The 21,957-nt window shown below is 42.3% G+C and overlaps 2 protein-coding genes across 2 annotated transcripts in view; one reads left to right on the forward strand and one right to left on the reverse strand.

The window, feature by feature from the left end:
• The window catches only part of GPA33 (glycoprotein A33), a 54,755-nt gene that overhangs the window by 13,705 nt on the left and 19,093 nt on the right, over nucleotides 1-21,957 (forward strand). The window lies entirely within an intron of this gene.
• STYXL2 (serine/threonine/tyrosine interacting like 2) lies at nucleotides 11,961-21,571 on the reverse strand. Its single transcript, XM_005144473.3, has 5 exons — nucleotides 21,459-21,571; nucleotides 19,004-19,098; nucleotides 17,934-18,165; nucleotides 16,959-17,176; nucleotides 11,961-14,791 (listed from the first exon to the last, which is right to left on the reverse strand). The coding sequence occupies exons 1-5, from the start codon at nucleotides 21,569-21,571 to the stop codon at nucleotides 11,961-11,963; spliced, it is 3,489 nt and encodes a 1,162-aa protein (XP_005144530.3).

Below are 21,957 nucleotides of genomic sequence, written 5' to 3' on the forward strand. Positions count from 1 at the left end.
ACATTTTAACCTTCAGACGTGGCCTTAGGATTTGGTTGGCGCCCAGTCTGCTTCTCCCCCACTTCTCAGTAGGACCAAACACCTGTGCTTTTGTCATGGTCTTAGGGCTTGGTCTCCCAGTCTTCCTCTCCCCAGCTTATCAGTAGGACCAATCATCTGCTTTTATCAGTAGAACTAGCATCTGCTTCTCCCCCTCCAGCAGTAATCAATGCCTTGGCAAGTGTACATTGGTTACCCATGTATCACTTCCAACCCCCATCCAACCTGGTCTTGAACACTGCCAGGGATGGGGCAACCACAGCTTCCTTGGGCAACCTATTCCAGTGTCTCATGATTTAGAGAAAACTCCAGGAACTCACCAACAAAGATTTAAGTTGACAAGCAGCTATTCTTTGTTGCGGCACCACCGGGAGACACAGGGGATAGCTCATCCAAGCGTGTCTCTGCCAGGCATAAACCAGGTTGTGATTATATTGTCCTTTGATACACGGGTAACCAATGTACAGGGGGGTAATACAGAGAAATTGTACAAGGGAGTTAAAGGAATTCCTTTGCTTAAACAAAAGTGTTGTCTGTCCTAAGTACCTGCCATTGCCACCTTGCCAAGGCATTGATTACTGCTGGAGGGGAAGAAGCAGATGCTAGTTCTACTGACAAAAGCAGATGAAAGGTCCTGCTGATAAGCCAGGGAGAGGCAGACTGGGCGACCACCATGACAAAAGCACAGGTGTTTGGTCCTACTGATAAGCGGCAGGAGAAGCAGACTGGGCGCCGACCAGACCCTAAGTCCATGTCTGAAGATTAAAAGGTGTAAAGGTTAAGAAGAGGAAGACTCATTTACTTCATCTTGAAGACCCCTACCCACAGGAGGAAGACTCATTTACTTCATCCTGAGACCCCTGCCCATGACCAGAAGGGGCACTGCGCAAGTGCAAAGGACCTTCTGGCTCATTATAATACGAAGCGGGGATAGATAATAAATATGTATAGGTGGATTGGGCAACCTCATGTCTATGTATACCTTAAGAGAATAAATGTAAAGGGACAACAACCCTGAGGTGTGCATGCTTTGCAGGAGCTATCCCCATGCACCTCAGCGCTGAATAAAAGCATACCTACTTTAAAACTTTAACTAGTTGTGGAGTCTTTCCGCGCATCACCTTAAACATGCATATTCACTAGATTACATACATTACATCATAATTCTTAGAGAATGCCTCCTGTATGCATACAAAAAAAGTGGTAGTGGGCTTTCGAAGCCCCGGGGGTTATTTCTTCATCACTTTGTTTTAGGATTATTGTCATATCAATAACCACCAGGTGGTTCTGGCAAAGCTTATTTTAGTAATTTTGTTTTCTCTATAGTTGCTAAGAAAGCCTAACATTCTTGAGGTTACATATTTACAACCCCATTCTTCAATCAACCCTATTCTTCAATCCACCCTATTTTTCAATCAACCCCACTCTTTACTGACCATCCTCACAGTAAAAAGTTTCTTCCCAATATCTCATCTAAATCTACCTGATAAATAATAGTAACCACTTGCCTTTTTTTGGTTTTGTTTTTGCTTGTTTTGTTTTATTTGTTTGAGATCCTGGCCCTTCTGTGACAGTTCACTCGACTCCTGTTTAAGATTTTCACTAACCCAGCTCATGCCAAGGCCTAATCTATGCTGGGAGTAGTGTTTTTAGTCATAGTGAGAGCATCAGATAGGCTGGGCAGGTGGCCCAGGAGAGCTGAGAGGCCATTGTGCAGCCATAATCACCTGAAAATTGCTGTCTCCTGCAACCATAATTTTTTGTCTGGTAGTTTCCTGTAAATTTAAGAGATTTAAAGAGGCTGTAATATTTTATTGGTGTCAGAAGAGGGATCTCCCTTGGACATGCTTTGTTGGCAAGCACAAGGTGCTTTGCCAGGCTTGTTGAAGCAATGGGTTTGGTGTAACTGTAAAGATAGTGTCTCTGTGCCACAATAAACAAAATACTGACTACCAACAACTGGTAGTAGAATCTGAGAAAGAGGAGTGGCAAAATTTCAGGCGGTTTGAGAGCCACTGCATGGATGTTGATCATATTTCAGAGGAGTTTGCCTCATGGTGGGCTTCTTTTAAATTAAAGAAGGGAAAAGGTAAGTTACTATGTGCTGGATGCTAGGCAGCTGTCAGAGGGCAGCAAAAGATGTGACTTGTCAAAAGGGGGAAATGTTCAGTTTAAAAGGATAACAGCTAGGGAGCCAGAGAATGCAGGGGATGTAAGCACAGGGATATACCCAAATCTATCAGTGCTAAACCTAGATCACGAACATGCAGGAAACAAGGGTGGAAGCTTGGTTCACTGGTAGTACTGGTGACCGCTGCTCCCACTGCTGAGGATTCCAGTCCAGAGGTGATGGTTGTAGTTAATGATCCCTGCCATACAGCATTCCTTATTGACACAGGAGCCCAAATACCGATGGTAGGTGAGAAGCTTACAAATGACAGCTTCTGCTTAGCAAGCAGTTAGCTTCTATTGTAGGCATTAATGGGAAAATCACTAACCACCCACTGGTCAGGGCTAAACTAGTTCTGTCTAATGGATAGACAATCCACCTGACCTTACTTTTAGGTTCCTGTAATATATAGGGTATGGATGTGCTAAAGGTTCAGTGGTGGGGAAAGTGGGAAATAGGGAACCACCCCCTCTGTCCACCAGTTTAGCTCCAACAAATGTATCCTCAAATGTTAATCTGTTGCAAACAGCTTCTCCTTTACCCCATAGCAAGCAAGTTAATATTCCACAATACACATTACCTTCTGGTGCTATTTGTCCTGTTACTGAATTGATAAAAGAGCTGGAGGAACAGGGGATCATTGTCACGTCTCATTTCCCCTACAATTCTCTTTTATGGCCAGTAAAGAAATGTAATGGCAAGTAGCAACTAACAGGAGATTACGAAGCCTTGAACACTACCACTGAACTGCTCCCTGCAGCTGTTCCCAGTATAAATGATGTAATCAGTTTTCTTAATGAACAGTCCCATGTGCTGAACCAACACCAGCAAGATACTTGAACTTGGTGTGGCATCCAGGAGATCGGCCAAGATCACTTGGAAAACACTGGATCACTTTGCAGCACTTTTGAGGGAAAGGAGTATGGGAGACTGTGGATGCTGTGGGAGTGAAATTAATCATATGATCCAAGACCTAGGTCTACTTTCCCTCTCCCTAGGAACTGTTGAATTCCTGGACAAACAATTGAAACCTGTCATTCAACCGGCATACTGTGGAAAATATCCACCTACAAAGTATGCTTAACTTTGTTAATGCTTTCTATGGTAAAGTGGTATCACTGAAGATAATGTTGAGAACATCTAAAAGTCAAGAGCCTTTGTGTGTTGGACAATTCAACCCTCACACCGGGGCATCTGACACTGTGTTATGTAAATGTAGATGTACTATGCAATGACCAAACACATCCATAGAAGCTTGCAACCTCCATACCACTTCCGGATATGCTCTTTGCTCGACTGGGGAGTATGAGCAGCTGTCTTGGGCAACATGGTCTAATGTGAGGTGTCCCTGCCCATGGCAGGGTGTTGGAACTGGATGATCTCAAGGTTCTTTCCAATCCTAACCATTCCGTGATTCTATATCTCTGTTTGTAAGACAGGGATGAGAACAGAGACAGAAATACTGGACTTTGGGTGCCTAAATCCTTTTTGTTGGTGTTTAATGTGTAGTAGCCCCAGATTATTCCAATATATTTTCAGAAATGAGTAGTGAAGTTCAGTGGAAGAAAAAGCTCCCTCAGAATAGAACAGAATAGCTTTCTCAGGACTACTCTCATACTTCTACAGTTAAAAAAAAATAAAATAAAAAATATACATGAGGGAGTTATTGATGAACAGTAGTTTCAGCCAATGAAACTAAAATGCTCCAGGCTGAAATCTCCTAAAAGCAGGTTGCAAGCTATCTCCACAGCCCTGATCACCAGACGGCAATTAGTTTCTCAGGCACTCACTCTTCCTTTCATCTTCCTGATGGATATTTCATCTGAGTTTATGCTCTCTTCTCTTGCCTTCCTTTCACCTCTCTGCCTCTGTTTCCAATAAGACTGTGATCTGTCACAGACTCTCAGTGGACAAGACCTATACCTCCCATCACTGTCATAGCCAGTTGCACTAGACAGACCAGGATGAAAAGTGGTTTGAGAGAAGCTGTCATGCTTCAGGGCATAGACTTGAACTCTAACCAAGGAAGAGAGATGCAGGAGGGCTTCAGGCCAGGCAGGGAGAAAAATGTACTCAGGGCAGGTTATTCCATAATTACCCACTTAAGCTTTTTTTATACCTTCTGAGATGCATCTGTTTCTGGCCAACATCAGAGACAGAAGGGGTAGATCACTGGCCTGATCCATAAGGCAAATGAGTTTCTTCATTATTTTTGCTGGTGCATCTTCTGAAACTGCAGTGAAATCCCTTGCCAAGCATGACCCTTGCTCTGCCAGTGATAGCCAAAACCCCTTCCCATAGCCCCATCCTTCACACTTCCACAAGCAACACAGAGAGAAGCCAGTACAAAGCCAGGTCAAGATGATAAGAACAAAGCCTTGAAGACTGCTTTTAGATACCAGCTTTACTTCAACAGAGAAGGAAATTTTCAAAGAAAGAGGTGAGCTCTTTCTATCTCTTTCTCAGGCAGGAGTCTCCTGGGAGGCGTAGAAAACAGCTTTCATTTTAGTGAGTCATGATATTTATGGCCCTTTTATGGGTTTTATTTAAAAATATAAAAATAGATGGACTTAAATCTATTTCAAAAGCAAGGGGATGGGAAGGGGAGAGACAGAGCATATGAAGGGCATGTAGGTCTGAATCATCTGCTGATGTTCAAAAGAGGATCAAACACCTTTGTTTTAATATGGACTCCTTCTACCAGTCATGAGGATAATGTCTGACCTTTTCTTGCATAGACCCTTTTATCCCTAATGACTTACAAATTTTGTACATACACTACCACCAAGAATCTTCACTTTAGGATTAAACTATTAAATTATGCAACCTCAGCACCATGCAACAGTTCAGGTGTGATTGCCCCCAGAAGCAGACTTTCAGATCATGTCTCCTGCAGAAATGAAAGCTTTATACTGTATTCCTGAGGGGCAGCTGTCAGCTTCTGCTTGCTCACATACCAGAGTCTCATGTGGGTTTTTATCCATCCTATTTGTGGTGTCTGTTCAGCAGCTGAGATTGCACACTTTTGAGGGCCTCCTGCTTTTCAAATGTGGAATCTTCTCTGACCCTTTGCCTCTAGGCAATACTTTTGATCCAATTCACAGACTAAGGAGCACATGCCTTGCAAAATTGTTGAGGGAGGGAAGTTTAAGTTGAAGGACTGGGGTTTGCATTTAGTTTTGAATGTAGTTAGGCCCATGGTCATTTTATCTGCTCTGGGAATGAACCTTCATAGATTGTGACAGATACTGGGAAATTTCCATGAGCAAAATGTACAAAGCTACCCATTAATTGGTAGCTCCATACGGGCTGTTGTGTTTCACAAAGCCCTCCTCTCAAGCAAGGGGGGAGAGATGTCCTGCAAAACTAATGAAGAGCTTTCAACTGGATCTGAGCTCAGTATGGAGTCATTGCAAAGATCAAACTGGTGGGATGGTCCATGGTGGTCCAGTTGCAATGTTTAATACCAGGTGGTTGCGTACTGCATCTTTCTTTGATATGGTGCCTGCAGGAATCAAATGGAGAGCTCACAAATAGCAAATCTTTAAAATCAGGCATGTTCCTGGCAGGACCTGACCTGAAGCATGTAGCTATCTGGCCAGCTGTAAACAGTTCTTGCCACCATGGTTATTTTCTAATATCATTCAGAAGTGCAAAAAGACTCTTAAGACATTGATCTCCAGGTAGATGCTGTTGGTAGTTGGGTGATACTACAAAAATGATCAGTTCCTTCAAATATTTCTGTGTTTTAACTAGTATCATCCGTGTCTTGGCTCAGTTTTTTGCCTACACACATGCCCTTCTGACTGGAGTCATCCTTTCTTTCATGGTTACTTGTGCAGAACCCTTACACCATTTTGTGCAAACTTGGTAAGTTTGAATCAGGTTTGAATATTTATTGATCTGACCTCGTCCATTCTGTGGTGTGTTCTTTGATTTAATTTAATGACCGTAAAACATTCAGGTATGCTGCCATGAAGGGTGCACTGGAAAAAAATAGGTGATTGGTTGATTGATTGATTGATTGATTATGTAGAGGCTTTATTCTCTCCATAGTTAGCAGTGAAGCTAGTTTTCCATTGTACATTTGTGTCATCCAGGGCATACATATCTGAAGTAAACCAGTCTGCCTGCCAGTATGAGTCATATATGGAAGCAGCTACATTCTCGTGTAAGGATTAAATTTGTCTATTTTAATGATACATGCAAATAAAAATCTTCAAAATGCAGTTCAGAGGGGAAGGTTCAAAGCACAGACAGGATGTCCCTTCTGCTCTCTCAGACAGTTTTCATGTCACCACACCAGGATAATTTGGCACAGACATCCCAACATTAACTTTAACCTGTTGGTCTTGGGAAGATATGAATTCATATTGTTGCCTGCTTTTAGAAGTCATAAATATTTCCGCTTTTTATCTATCTGTGCATGCACCCTGTGGCATGGGAACAGTAGTCACAGGAAAACTCCAAGCTCAGAAGCTGCTGAATGGTTGTAACAGGGGTATAGATGGAAGCAACATGAAATCAGCTCCTTAATATGTTGAAATGTACCAAAGAACCAAAGGCAGTCTGGAAAAAAAAAGGGGAAGATTCTTCCATATCCAAAAAAATTCTGTTCCTAGGAGTAGCCAAATGGCAGGGTGTTCATTTAAGTGGATTATGCTGGTATTGGTAATACACAACCTAAATACACAACCTCATTTTTTTTACATGAAGAGCAATGTAATGAATCTTACTGGCATTTAAATTATTACTCCTGGGCAAGTAAATTAGCATCTTGCTAAGACAACTGGGATAATGCGCACACCATTTAGAGCTATGCTCCTACCTCTCTAGAAAATTGTTTATTTGTTACATATAGTTCCAATTTTGTAGGTCTTCTTCACAATTAGAACAGCCACAGATTTAACCCACTTTTATTTTTCTAGATGACAGGTGAAATTCCAGAGAATAGGTAGGTAGCTCACAAAGAGGTTTTGCTGGAGTACATGAATGTCTGTTTCCAAGCCCTAGACTATATTAATCACATTCTTTCTGCGTCAATGTTGGACTGTCTATAAATTTAGGACGGTCATGGATACTGTGTTTTCATGTTATAATGTCTGTATTGAATGTATTCCAGCTGAATCCTTTAAGGAAAGGCAGGTAATGAGACATAACCATCCCCAAGCAAAACTTCTTGTCTCATAATTCACCTAGCTCTCCAGTACAGCTAATGTGCAAGCATTTCTCAAGGAGCTGTGAAAGAAGGAAAATGGTGCTAAACTCCTTTTAAAATTATCCAGTCTAAACTAGTGCTGCACACAATAAATCATATTGCTCTGAAAATCCTAAATGGGGGAATGGGCCAGAATGCAGATGTTAACAGTAGGAATAACTTACTTCTGGCACATTTCTGCTTCCTTCCAAACTTGCTTCTGCACACTGAATTCCCAGTCTAGCACAGATGTCTAGCACAGATGTAATTTTATCATCTCTCTCCTACTATGATGAGTACCATTTCCATTTCCCCCAGTCCCCTTCACATTTCTCACCAATCTGTGTTTTCTGTAAATCCCACCATCTCCTTCCTTCCCACAGCAGCTCCCTCATAACCTTTCCCCAGATTTTTATACATCTAAAGAAATCAATATTTTACATTAGCCTCCTCAGCTTACATACATATCTTACTGTCTCCATCCAGTGCAGGTCCCCTTCTTCATTTGCCTCTTGTCTTCACAGCTCTTTTTGAACACTCACCTCCTAGCTGTCCGGCTTTCATCACTTTCTTACTCCTTACTTTCATCACTTTGTTATTTGTTACTTCACTCAGACCAGCTTCAAATGGGTTTCTCTCTCATGTATCCCTCCACATATGCTGAGTTTCTACATTGTTCAAAGGACCTTAAGGAAACAGAGTAGTAGAAATGAGAGGCTGGCTATGAAAAAACGCAGAAGGACTTGATGAGACTGAGCACTGAGATGGCAGATGACATCCAAGGCTAATAAATGTAAAACATTACAAATAAGAAAATTTAACTTATGAAATGATGATCTCAGAGCTGACCATTGCCATTCAGCAACCATATTTTGTGTATGTAATAAATATATACTGGATAGTATGTGAAGATCTGGTCTCTCATCTCAAATGTGACAAAGCAGAACTGGAAAGGGTTCAGAGAAGAACAGCCAGAATAATCAGAGACATGGAGCAGCCCCCAAATAATGAATAGGTAATTCAGGCTGAGAAACAGAGAGCTAAGGATGGGGCATAACAATAGAAGGGGGTGAAATCTAGTGGGGCACATACATACTAACTAGAGATTATTTTAGTATTAAAGGAGGCTACTGGGCAGTGGGTTCAGAATACACAAAAAGGAGATGACTCAGCATTCAGTAAGTTGTGGGACTTCTTGCCACAAGAGATCACCGAGGCTAGCAGGTACAAGGTTATAACGGCTATAACTCAAAAATTACTAGGCACCTCCATAGAAGGAAAATCTATCAAGGGCTATTAAATACAGAAATATCACATCTGGCTCAGGAAGTCCTTGAGTTTGCAAATGATTAGAAACTGGAAGATCATGCTGGGGTAATATCACTTTATATTTTCCCCTAGGTTTTTACTGTTGTTCTGTGTCAGAGACAGGATATTGAGCCAGATGGACCTTTGGTCTGACCCCTTACAGCCTTTCTGCTGTTCCTGTGTTTATAATCTTAACTGACTGCATGGATGCTCCTTGCACTTTCACCTTCTGCTATACAATGCCAACAAAACCCCTCCTGCTTACAGGAGCAGACGGAGGCTGAACAAAAATACAGGTCCCAGTGCATTTTTGCTGAAAAATCCTTCATAAATACTTACCTGCTCTTTTAATCTAGTGTAAAACCAGCATCATTGCTGAAAAAACATTCACTTTGCAGCTTTGGTCACCTGAAACAATTTGTGCAGACCTCTCCCCTTTCACTGATTCCCTACCTCCTTCTAAATTCTCATCTTAAAACCTGACTTTGTAGCCTGTCTTCAACCTCTGAATTTCTGTCTCTCCTGGTTATTGGTTTTATGACTGAATGCTTTAATATTTTCACCATGCAAGGTCTTTATGTCACTGTTTCATGTAATTTATACCTGTGAGCTAGAGCCTTTCCCATCTTGCTTTCAAGCACAGGCCATGCACAGACTGCATGGAGTCCAAAATGATCCCCACCCCCTTATTGCTTTGGGGGTTTGGCTTTATTAACAAGGATATAAGCAATAAGAAAATAAAGTTCAGCTATTTCTAAGGCTTCTCCCTCATGACTGCTCAGCCAGCATCTTAGATGGCCTCTCCCCAGCAAACCATTTTTATCTCCCTTTTACACAAGTGAACTAATAAGCCACCTACCTCAGTGAGTCAGCAGAAACCACTTAACCCTTTCCCAGAAGGGTCAAAACTCGCTATCAGGATGGTTTGGCTCAGGCTTGTTACAGAACCATATTGTGCCCCTCGGTCTTGAATAATTTATTTGTGCAACAGACCTAGATCACTGTTTAAATCAAAATGCTACCTCAACTGTAGGCTGTGCTGTACAGTGCAAAATGAAACCAATTACTGTATCATATAATGCTTGTCTTTTACAGTGTAAGATGCCCCCTACAGTACTGCAGAAAACAGCAGCCAGGCATAGTAGGAAGCTGGAGATTTTTCCAAGGGAACCAGCCTTTGGTAAAAAGTAAACTCAGTGTCAGAAGGTATTGCACAGTTCCACTTTGATCCATTGAAATTTAAGACCTTGACGTGAATTAGAAGCCTTATAGAATCTCTGGATGCTTGAAACACAAACAAGACTTATGTCTTTAAAAATGTAATCTGAGTTTACTCAAAAAAACACAAAAAACCCCAACTCCTTAGCAAAAAAAAAAACCCTCACAAGTAAAATACATTCTTTCTCTTATTTTCCTATCCCTGTTATTGTTCAATCACCTGATTTTGAGACTCCATTCACCTGACAATAAGTAACTATCATTTACCCTCATCCTGGCTGTCAGAAAGAGTCATCTTTGTCTTCAGAGAAGCAGGGATAATGTCTAATCAGTGAGTTATAGTTGAGAGTTTTAGGAAAATTGGCAGCCGCATTTTTTTATAAGTAACCATTATTTAGATAGCATTGCTGATGTGCATGGTGTCATACAGACAAGGACAAAAATCAGGCCCTCACCCTGTGGAGCTTACTGTCTATATTACACAATTAAAACAGAGAATGGTACTAGCGTAATAGTAATAGTGAGTTCTAAGCATCACAGTGGGAGGTAGAAGAGATGCAAGAAAGGCAAAACTTCCTGCATCATCCCCCCATTGTTGTTTTATACACAGCTCTGCCAGAGGGTTTTGTTGTTTCAAAATACAGCCTGTACAGAGGAGGGATCAGATCATTCCAGAGTAGAAATCAGGATAAACTGGCTGAGGTGTTTATGAGAGAGGTGAAGGATGTGGACTGGTGACAGAATTGTGTGCTTTGGTGTGTTAAAGATGCAGGGTCACACAAGCCACACAAGTGATGTTGTGGCAGGGCTGGGAGGTCATGTCACATAAGCTCACAAGATTCTGCAGGGCATAGAAAGACCTGAGGCTCTTGGTGTACTCAATTAACGTGGAAACTGTGCCCCTTCTACCCACTCTGTAAAGTGGGCTCTGTACCTCATCATACAAGCAACATGTTAATGTAACAAGCCAGCTAAATCTACCATCTCCTAAAAATGAGCTTCCAAGTACCACATTTGACAAACACAACAATTTGTCCTTAGGTGCATGGTGCATTCTGCCAGTGCTTTAGTTATATGTCACTTTATTATGGGGTCGGTTTGTGTATCATTCTTTCAAGGCAATCATGTTGAAAATTAATACAGGGCAATCTGACTGTAGACATAAAACCCCAGATTTAGCTGAGCTGCATACATGAATCAAAGTGAAGTCAGTATTTCAGAAACCCAGGCTAGCCTAACATTAATCCTAGCCCTAATTCCATCTCTTTAACTACATCAGAACATAATTTTTAGACAGCATTTGTATTACTGCATTTTTCTTTTGTTGACCCCAAAATAGCAGGAACCAGCCATACTGGAGCAGAGAAGAGTCCATCTAATAGAAAAGAATGGCACCACAGGAATACATTGATTACTGCATTAAACTTCTGAAAAAAAAAAAAAAGCAGCATCTTCTTTTTTCTAATATTCAACTTTGCTTCTCCTACTTAGTGAAGCAAAACAGTACATGTATTCCCCTGAACTGTCTTATTTCTGTAGACATCCATGAGACTGGTGCAGAAAATGGAGCCTACCTGGCAGTATCTTCTCAGTGGTATAAAGTAAAACTGATTAAGAGAGAAACATTTTTCAAGTTCCTTGAAAAGGCTGTTGGCTTCTTCCATTTATGATCAAAAAGATCCTAGAAAAATAATGTCCACTCTTTAACAAGACTAGGAAATTGAAATAACCAAAATGGGATGTGATTGGTCTTTTTACTTGAGGTGCTTTTGCTATTGAAACATCATCTGTCTCCTAACGGCTTCTAACATTGTGCTCCTGCCTACATTGATCATTTAACACTAGCATCCTCTTTCTGACAAATCACAAACACTTCCAAAACTTGACCTCTTCCCTTTATCGCTTTTGATTAAGAATAGAACTATCTGCAGGAAATGCCCTACAAACCACAAAGGATTAGCAGAAATATAATGATGAGTGATTCAGAGACTCTGTGGCTCTGCTTGTGTTTCTATAATCTCATCTTGGTCACTCTTCTCGTCGCCGCCGAAGCTTTGCTGTAGTTTCTTCTAGTCGGCTTCTCCAAGCAGCAATAATGGCATCATCATCCATCTCTTCTTCCTCTTCTTTACGCATGGTTCGCCTGTACTGTGAGAACTGTCTAGATTCAAATCTTTCTTCACTTTGTTCCACTTTTGCCTCCTCCTTTCCATCCTCTTCAGACTTTGAAAAGCTCTGCCTGAACTTTCTCTTAGCTCCAAATTCTGACATGTCTGACCTGGCTTCTTCTTCACATGCTTCAACGTGATATCTAACTCGACTCTGTGTAGATGGTTCAGGGGATTCAGAGTCAAAGGATGGTTCAAGTGTTTGTCTGAAAACGTACAGCTCTGGGCAATTTTCTCTGGAACTTGTTGTCTCACTGACCCTTGACCTTGAGAACTTATACATATTCTTGTCCTCTTTTGCAGAAGCAGAGGAAAATCTTGACATGGTTCTCAGTGAATCTCCTTTTGACTCATAGGAAGAAGAGCTGTCCAGCTCTTCTCTTTGGGATCTGGAGATTCTGTAACTGGATGTTTCAGAATCCATCTCTCTAACTGTGGATGATCTGCTATATTTCTCTCTAGCCTTCTTGCTTTGATCATAAAATGATGATGGTTCTCCTTCTGCTTTCAGGCCACTGAGCCACTTGGTAATATCAGTCTCTATCTCTGATTTCAGTACACCTGTGTTTGCAGGCTGACTGAACAGATCAAAGATTCTGTCAGTTCCTTCAAGATGTGTTTGCAAGGCATGCCTGTGGTTGTCTGTTGTACTCTCTCTGTCATCTTCTATTTCCTTGTCCTCTCCTTTGGTCATCTTTTTTTTAAATGAAGTGCTCCGTTTATTGTCTCTGATCACCTTTTCAGTTTGGTAGTCTGTCATTTTCTCTCTCATTTCCATTTGCATCTCCTTCTCCTTCCTCCTGATTTTCTTTAAGTCAACCTCATCAGCAAAGAGGCTGTACAGTGGCTTGCTTGTCTGTGTTGTCTTCATGTTTGAACCAGTCCCTTCTCTTCTTGCATTAGCTGAGGTATTGCAAGACAGGACAGACTGAGACTCAGCCTTGTGCATATCCTGCTGGTGAAGCTGAGAAGTAGCAAGAGATGAGCTACTTCGAGCACAAAGGGGATAAACTTTAGCATCTACATGCCTGCCAAGGTCTCCTGACATTGTGGAGGCCATTGCAGATGATGGACGGGACAGCATCATGATCTCATTTTGCTTCTGAGCAATGGTTTCATTGACCACATTAGTGATCCAGTTCTGAATGCTTGCCATGGATATTGTGTCACCTGGGCTGACCGGGAGGTTGAGAAGTGGTATACTTGGCATCTGAGGCTGCCTTGCCCCTGTATTGCTCCTGCTCTGTGATAAAGATGAACGATTTGTCTGCATGCTCAGTGCAGAAGCTGCATCCTCGGCACCACCTGCAGAAGGTTCTGAGGCCCAGAAAGCTGACAGTGGGATACTCCCACTCATCGTACTGTCTGTCTCCCAGCTACACATGGACTGGCTTTCTGCTAAAATCTTCTTCGTATGTTCAAGGAGCTCTACACGCCTCTGCTTCTTTTTAGTTGATGCAGAATCCTCACTTTTGGCAAATTCCACAAATTCCTCCTTGCTTTCACTGCCCACCTTCTTCTGGCGCTTCATTTTCCAAGCTTGGTAGGCAGTCAGGTTAATATCTGACAAACTCTTTCCTTCTGTCCCCTCCCCACCTGCCTGGATGCCATCTTCTGCTGGAGATGGTGCACCAGATGATGATGGTTCTAAATCTTTCTTGTGAAAGCCAAACTGAATCCTCTTGATCTTCCACCTTTCCAGAGGAGTCAATTTGTCTTTCTTCTTTTGGCAGAAATTGTAAAAGGAGCTACTGTCTGAAAGCACACTCTCCTCATCCACATCCCTCTCCTCTCCTGTTTCTGGGGGATGTCTCTCCCCCCAGTTTTTCTTCTTAGAATGATACCTTCGAGCAGCTTCCTTCTCAATCTCCAGAAGCCTCTGGTTCCACATGTCCCATGTGCTCTCTGAAGACATAGAGCTTGTGCGGCTCCTCCTCATCCTGCTTAAGCTACTGGCTTCCAGCTGTTGTCTTAGGTTTCGGATCTCAAAACTGCTCACACTCTCAACGTCATGGAATTCACCTGGTGGGTAAGGTCTTCCTCCCGTGCAGGCATCTCCATACTCCTCTCTAGGTGGACCCTCAATTTGATATTTCTCATTTCTGCACTGCCAGTCATGGATCCTCTGTTCCACATCCTCCTCATATTGTTCCCCTTTCTGATCCAGAAGCTTCGGTGATGTTCTTCTACCATGGTTAACTCCTGGTTCCTTTGTAGGCAGACCTTGTTTCTTCCTCCATTCCTCATACAAGTGTTCCTCTTCCTCCTCACTGATGAGGGTAGAGTGTTTGGAAACCCAGCTAGTTTTTTCCACTGATGAAGAGCTCATCAAACTACCCAGCAGGCTGGTGGTGTCCTCTTCTTCTACTGTGATGGAGTGGGCTTTGGCTCCCATGACGCTTTCTGAGTCCCCAGCTCCAGATGACTGGAAAGAAGTCCCTGCATTGACAATAGGACTTTGACTAGGAGTGACTTCTTCACTTCCAGTATGCTCCAGCTCTCGCTCCTCTAACAATTGCTCATTGAGATCCCTTAGCTGCTTCAGAAAGCCATCGTTGGGGTAAATGGCACGCTTCTTTCTCAGAGTCATCAGAGCCTCCAGAACAGTCATGTGGTGGTAGATCATCAGGTAAGCAGCCACCAGCACAGCTGAGCGACTGATCCCCATTTCACTGTTGACAAGGATTTTGCCTACAGATATTGAATGGAGAAGCAATTAGCTATTTCCAATAACATAGAGAAGTTGCCCTGATATATATCACAAAAGGGTTTTCTGAATAGTGTTAAAAATTATATGCTATATGTTTCAGTAACTGAAAGCAGTTACTAAATATTACTAAAAAGTTACTAAAGTTCCTAAATATTTGTTAGCTTTATCTTAATAAAATCTAGATATGTATGAATGAAAAGCACATTAATTTTAAAAGTTGTGAGCAGGCACAGTTTAAGACAAATAATATTTGTATTTTCACCTACACACTTCACTTCCCCAAATAATCAGAAAGCTGTTAATACATTTTAGAAAGGCAAGTGACCCACTATTCTTGACTTGCTGGCTGACATGGGGTAAGATGTTTAAGCCTTCCGTGATTCTGTTTAGCCATATATAAAAAGGGAGATACCAGCATTAGCCTCCAGGAAGGTACTAGGATGACATTTTTTTTTGACAGCACATTATAGGACTGAAATACAATTTAATATTATTTTTATTCTATTTTTTCCAGAATCCACATCTGCTGTTTTGCAAGGTACATTCAAAGATTTGCATATAGACTGGCTGGAAACCAGAGTCATAGTGTATCTCAGCACAGGAGAACCAAGTAACTAGCAGAAGAGAGCAGATTTGACTCTGACAAACTGGTTGATACAGCTGCTTCAAACTACTGGTAACCACTGTTCTGCAAACAGTGACTGCAAGGGATAGAGCCAAAGCTGAGGATATGCTTTATTTCACAGCATTTACACAATAACGGCCTCTTTCAGGAAACTAAGCTTTGGTACAGAATTATTTTTTAAAGTTACTTCTGTAGCAAATTACAGCTAAAGAGAAAGAGAGGGTAAATGAGGATTTGCTAGCTTGCAAGTAACTGAAATTACTGTTTCTACATGTATGATAAAATCCAGTTTAATGAAACTGTTTGCACTGAAAATTAATGAAGCCAGTTTAAACACAACTTTTCTGCCTGCTGATATGTTACTGCAAGTATTTACCTAGTGAACCTATTCCTACAATCCCAAAATGTTTTTTACATTTATCTTAGGATCAAGATCCTCAGTTGCCTTCCAAGTGTTTTAAACAGCCAGTGAAATCTATCCAAAAGCTCACCAAAAGGGGGAGACCTCATTCCTCTGCTTTCTTTCAAAGCTTCTGTCTCCTTTCCTGTGTCAGCTCAGGTACTCACTGGACACTTAAATGAGCAGTTCAGCAGACTAACCCAAGGGAAACCCATCTCTTCCCTGCTTGACTGTAATTTTTTGCTAGTTTAGTGAGTTGAAGGGTCAATGAATGCCAGCAGCAGTAAGCACCTGTACTATGCCAAGTGTAACAATGGGAGTTATGAGGAACATTGATGCTCCTCGATATGCCTCCTCATGGTGCTTGGTGAGCTATTAAAATTGGCTCAGCTTTTCTTGTGTACTAACAAAACCTTGCTCTTTTCTTCCTGTCACTTCTACTAGGAGGTAATCTGTTGCGTCTTTACAAAAATTACATGCAGTGAATATATATATGAAGATTATCATAGATATCATTTTCATATTGGATTCCATAAATATATTTCTAACTGTCCACTGAAACTGCAAAAAAATTGATCAGTATGTACTGGAGGTCTACAGAATAACAATTGCCATGAATGAGAAGTCCAGCAAATTATACAGTAGCTTGGGTGTACACCCAGGTGTTCAACCCATGTACACCCAGGTGTTCAACCCAGCTGTTTGGATTGTTCTAGTAAATCAGCCTGCTCTTTTGCATCCTGGCAAAAGTGAAACTCTCAGTGTACAATATATATCAATATACAGTATTACATAATATCAATATCTTAAAAATATTTATTGGTGCAGAACTTCACCTCTTTGCAATATGTACTTTCAAAGCACCAGAGGGAGGTGCCTTACAGCCAGTTTGAGTCTGAAGATATTGGGCTTGCAGCAAGAACAGTCAGGCTGCCTCCTTTCCCTAGTTTTCCCCCTCCTGTTTTGATTGGGGCATGGTAGAAACAGGCAAGAAAAGTTCCCTGTAAATGGATACAGAGAACGTAGTCTTCTCCCCAACTACAAGTGTGGCATCAGCTGTTAATCGTAGTAACGCTTCCACCCATTAATTCCCAATCACTATGAACCACTGCAATCCTCTTACCCCTGTAAGTCAGCAGTGCTTCATCAAGGAACTCTGCAGCTGGGCGGAAGTGTTTGGAGATGTCCATGTCTGGAAAATCATCCACTTCAATGCCCAGGTACTGGATATTCAGACCATTGTAGAAAGCTGGGCCTGTGTATACACCTGTACCATGAGCTGCATTCAAGACATGTGTGATCCCCAATCTCTTCAAACGGCTTTTGTTCACTGCGACACTTCTTCAGAAAGGAAAAAAAAAAAGGAATGTTAGATACCAGGGCTCCTATTTCAGGTAGGAGAGAAAGTGTTTGTTACTGGTCTACAGAGCTTCCAGTCTGTATATACACTGTATCTAACATGTGGCTCCACCTTGATGTCCTTTAAGAGTTCTACAGGTATTTTTCTTTTCAATACTGAATGGGAAAAGAAAATGAGAAACCTGCACTCACCACTAGAGCTGCATGTGCGGTTTCCAGTACAGCTTGATTTTAAACTCATCCTGCCATCCTAAGTTCAGGTTGATTACTTATTTCTCAATTTTTATCACTCTGTAATTGTTGCTTTACCCTATATCCACTAATTCTGTCTGGTCACTTGCACAGGTGTCTCAGACAGCTGAGCCACAGTATAGAAGACTTAACCATTTCCACTCAGTATTTGATAGGACATTTCTTTTTTAACTCTCTTTTACATAATAAAAACTTTACTTCCAATTTCAGGGACAGTCTCAATCAGAACAGCGTCATTTGTGCTCATTTGCCTTTTCCTCTCCCAAATTGTTGAAGCATCAAAAGAGCACAGGGAAGTTGCTGATTCTAATCCAGAAATATTTACTTTTCAGTGCAGAGATCTTTGTGAGTATATTCTGAAAACCACTTTGGAGCTCTCTGGGGATGAAAGGTATTAGATACATGTAATACATGTTATGCCTTCAATAGTTCCATCTGACCCTTCACTGGAATCTCATGCAACTTGGTGACAGAAGCTTATACTCACTTTTCTGCTATGAAGACATTAGGCCAGACTTCATCCACAGCATCCCTGGGGGTCTCCAACCTGTCCTTCACAAGTGCCCTCTGCAAATCCATCACACATGGTGTGTTAAACAAGCTTGTGTCATCAATCTTTTCCTTAACTCGGTTGTACAGATCTTCCACCATCAGCTGCCGTGCAGACTCTAACATCCTGGGACACGCTGAGTCTACATTGGCATCCTTTGTCTTCAGTTCTGGAATAAACTGACATTGTAACTAAAAGCATGTAAAACCCATGCAAACCTATGGCCTGTCATTCTTTGTTCTTTCTTTGTCAGTTCTTTGTGGATTGCTTTTTCTCCCAGTAACATCACACCATCCTGTCTGCAATGTCTGCATTACATGCCTTAAGGTAGTAATGGGAAGAGCATATTGCACTATCTTCTCAGTACACAGACCCACACTGGCCAAAGGCCTGGGAATTGAGGGCTCACTCATTCTAGCTCCAGAAGAATGCAGTCTACAGCTTCCTTAGGAGGGGAAGTAGAGAAGGAGGTGCTGAGCTCTTCTTCCTGCTATCCAGTGATAAAACACGTAGGAATGGTTCAAAGCTGTGCCAGGGGAGGTTCAGACTGGACATTAGGAAGCATTTCTTTACAGTGGAACATTTCACTGGAACAGGCTTCCTAAAAAGGTGATCAATGGCCCATCCCTGTCAGTGTTTAACAGGCCTTTGGACAATGCCCTTAGTAACATGCTTGAGCTTTTGGTCACCCTAAAGTGATCAGGCAGTTGGACTAGATGATCACTGTAGGTCCCTTCCAACTGAAATATTCTGTTCTATTCTACTCAATTTTTTACAGTGCAACCAGCAAACTGTATTCATCACTGTGGAAGATGATTCTGCCACAGATTCAGTTCACAACTTCAAAGGAAGTCACCAAAGCTTTCTGTAAATTGTCATTTCTTTGTGGTTTTCATCTCTGTCTCAGGTGGGGCTTTTTTATCATTTAGGACCTCTGTATGAGAAAGGCAAAACAAGTACAACTCAAGTTTCTACTACTTACATATTTCTTTTACTCTATCTCTTACCTTCCTTGATTATCTGTTTGGCAGCCACAGCAGATGACAGATGGATTGGCTCCATGAAGATGCTCTCTGTATCAGCATCTGACATCACTGAATACCTGCCAACCAACCAAAATGCCTATTAGGCAAATGCCCTCCACTGGGATCCCATCTCCAGACTTCAGCCCTTTTCACCCATTCCAGAAGAGAGCAGAAGGAACTGGTAGAAGGAAGCCACAGCTTTTCTACCAACCCTCAACTGCTGCTCTCCAGTGTGGCACTACAGGCTTCAAATGTGCTATGGTATCCAGTGTTTGCAGGATGCATACAGGTCCCATGCAGAAAAGCTGCAGTGGGCTGGGAGTGCAAGAGAATAGACTGGTGGAGGAGTTTTTGTGTAGAGAAGATCAGTGTCTGCTTTGGGAGTGGGACGGGAAAGGATCACAAGGAATAGTCTCACAAGTAGCTCTCAAGACAGACATAAACATTGTCCTAATTAGAATTTACTGAACAATTCAAACCAGATTATGCTAGAAAACTGTTGTTTTTTTCCTGTCAGCTAATTATTGGGAAACATCCTTTGAGTTATCGCAAGCTGCAATACAAGCATTAAGGTTGAGGCCTGTGAATCTCTCCCTCAGTACTCACTGAACACTTTGTAGCATAAATCTATGTCTTTCCACTCACACAGCATTGTCTAACTGCAGCTTAGTAAACAAATATGAAACCCACAAACACCTTTGACAGCAGTTCTCTGACACAGTGTGATTTACATACATTTTTGTTAAGCTAAAAAGGGCCAGAAAACCAAATGTATTTCCAACTGGGTCCACCTGTACAGTCCAAGCAAATCTTTCCTTTTTTAGACTAACAAATGTTTCACAGAGCTTTTTTCCTGATGCACACCCTCTAGATTTCCTTTCAAATATATGGCACAGATCATCAGGACAAGTTTGTAGCCACCACATAAGCCAGTTGGCAATGCAGGCTTGCAGTACTTGCAACGCACTGTGTGGTTTTGTTTAATTAAAGCAGGAGAGGGAGGATGATTAACGTGCAGTCAGGGTGCAGCAAGTGTCTGGAGAGCTCAACTGCCTTCATTCTCCAGAATCAAAATGGAAGGCACAGCCATAGAAAACCCCTTAATAGGCTCATCTAGATCATTTAGTTGGGTTCCAACACTTGTCAACTGTGACTGAAAGTAATCCTTTTCCAGCCCTTCAAAGGAGTTTATGAGATGAGCAAAGGGAGTCTCGGTCTCATTTACAGGAGCTGACACAAATTTGCAGCTATTCCCTGCCTTCAATTCCTTTTGCTGGAAAGGTTGCCTCCAAGCTTAATAAAAAGATAACAGCTGGTAATAATCTGCCACTACAGCCTCAACAGATTTTACCTGTAGCTTCCTCAAGCATCTGTGAAACACACAGGTACAGAACTGCTCAAGCCTGGATGCTTCAAGTGCCTCATTCTGGTTGGGATGACCTTACCATTTTCATCATTGCTCTTGACATTGACAGCAAGACAAGGAGGGAAAAAAAAAAAGAAGAGAAGGAAAAGGAAAGGAAGGCAAGGGAAGGCAAACGAATACACAGGAGAGGTGCTTCTGTTCACTTCGAGTCACCAATGAGCAGTAGGATAGTGATTTACCAAGTTCAGTACACGATTTTACTGTACGTGAGTTCACTGAACAATGTTAAATCACATTTAGTTAAATTAAATAAGCACTCTGTCTTCATTTTTCTGCAGTGCCCCACAGGTAATGGGAAATATTTCCTAACCTCCTACTTGTTGAGGGCCACTGGGATGGGTTCTTTTCATTCCCCACTCCCTGCCTTCAGCTTAAAGCATCTCAAAGTGTACAGAAAGCCCTGCAGAGCATTTTGCTTTAGGAAAAAGAGTACAAATGGATGCATTTTTCCTTATTTTAGGAGAAAACACCCCTAATCATGCTTTTTTTGCTTGAGGTAACTCACTTTCTGCTTGCACTGTGACAGCCTCTTGTTTAGTCCCTGAAGCTTGTAGCTAAGGATGATTCTGAAGCATCCCAAATCCAAAGACCCTCAGTCTTTTAGGTCCTGGGAAAGACTAATATCAACATAAAAAAAAAATCCACAGATCCTTAAAATACAAAGACAGGGCTGAATTTAGGAAAAGAAATTCCAGCATGGTGGTGGATGTAAGAGGATGAGACACGGAAGAACAACAATACCACTCCGTAGTAATGCTTTCTGCAATTTACCCGCCTTTGTGTGTGCGTACACTTTTAGCAGGATGGATGAAGTAGTGCAGGAGTCCTGTCTCTGAATTCTCTCTCCCTGCTGGCATGCTAACCCCCACCACAGAAAAGGGAAGCTCTGGGATCCACACTTGATCCTAGTGTGGGTGCAGAGAAGGGGTGGTGGAAGAGGTGGGAAGGCAAGCTGATCTATTACTGTGCTACCAGGAGGCTGTGGCAGTGGCTGTGGCAAAGCATACTCACCGGCTGGGTGAGGGGCTGCGGAGGTAGTGGGCCTGCACGGCTTTCACGTCTGGTCCCTCATCCTCCTCACTGGGCACCACTTGCTCGCTGTCTGAATCTCTGCTGCTGGCCATGGCAGCTGTGAGAGGATCTGCTGCAAGGGGAGCACGGCAGGAGGGAGGGTGTTACAGAGGAGGCCAATCTGGGTGGCAGTGGTGGTGGGGGTATGGCAGAACGGGCTCCCACATCTTGCTTCTACAACCTTGTGAGGGGCCCTTGCCACAAGGCAGCCACACTGGCTCCTCTGCCAGGGTTCCTGCCATTCCTGAAGTCTTGTGCAGCTCCCTGGCTGCTGCCCAGCGAGCACCCATGTCCTTCTTGCCTGTGAGTAAGTGTGCAGGAAGGCCAGGAAGGAAGGGGTGGCAGGGAAGAAACTCTATCCCCTCCCTGGGTGGCTCAGGCATGCATGGTGGCTGGAAGGAACTGTACACAGCCAGAGCTGGACTGGAAGGAGCATCAG

This window comes from Melopsittacus undulatus, chromosome 2 (assembly GCF_012275295.1).
Source record: "Melopsittacus undulatus isolate bMelUnd1 chromosome 2, bMelUnd1.mat.Z, whole genome shotgun sequence".
Taxonomy (NCBI): Eukaryota; Metazoa; Chordata; class Aves; order Psittaciformes; family Psittaculidae; genus Melopsittacus; species Melopsittacus undulatus.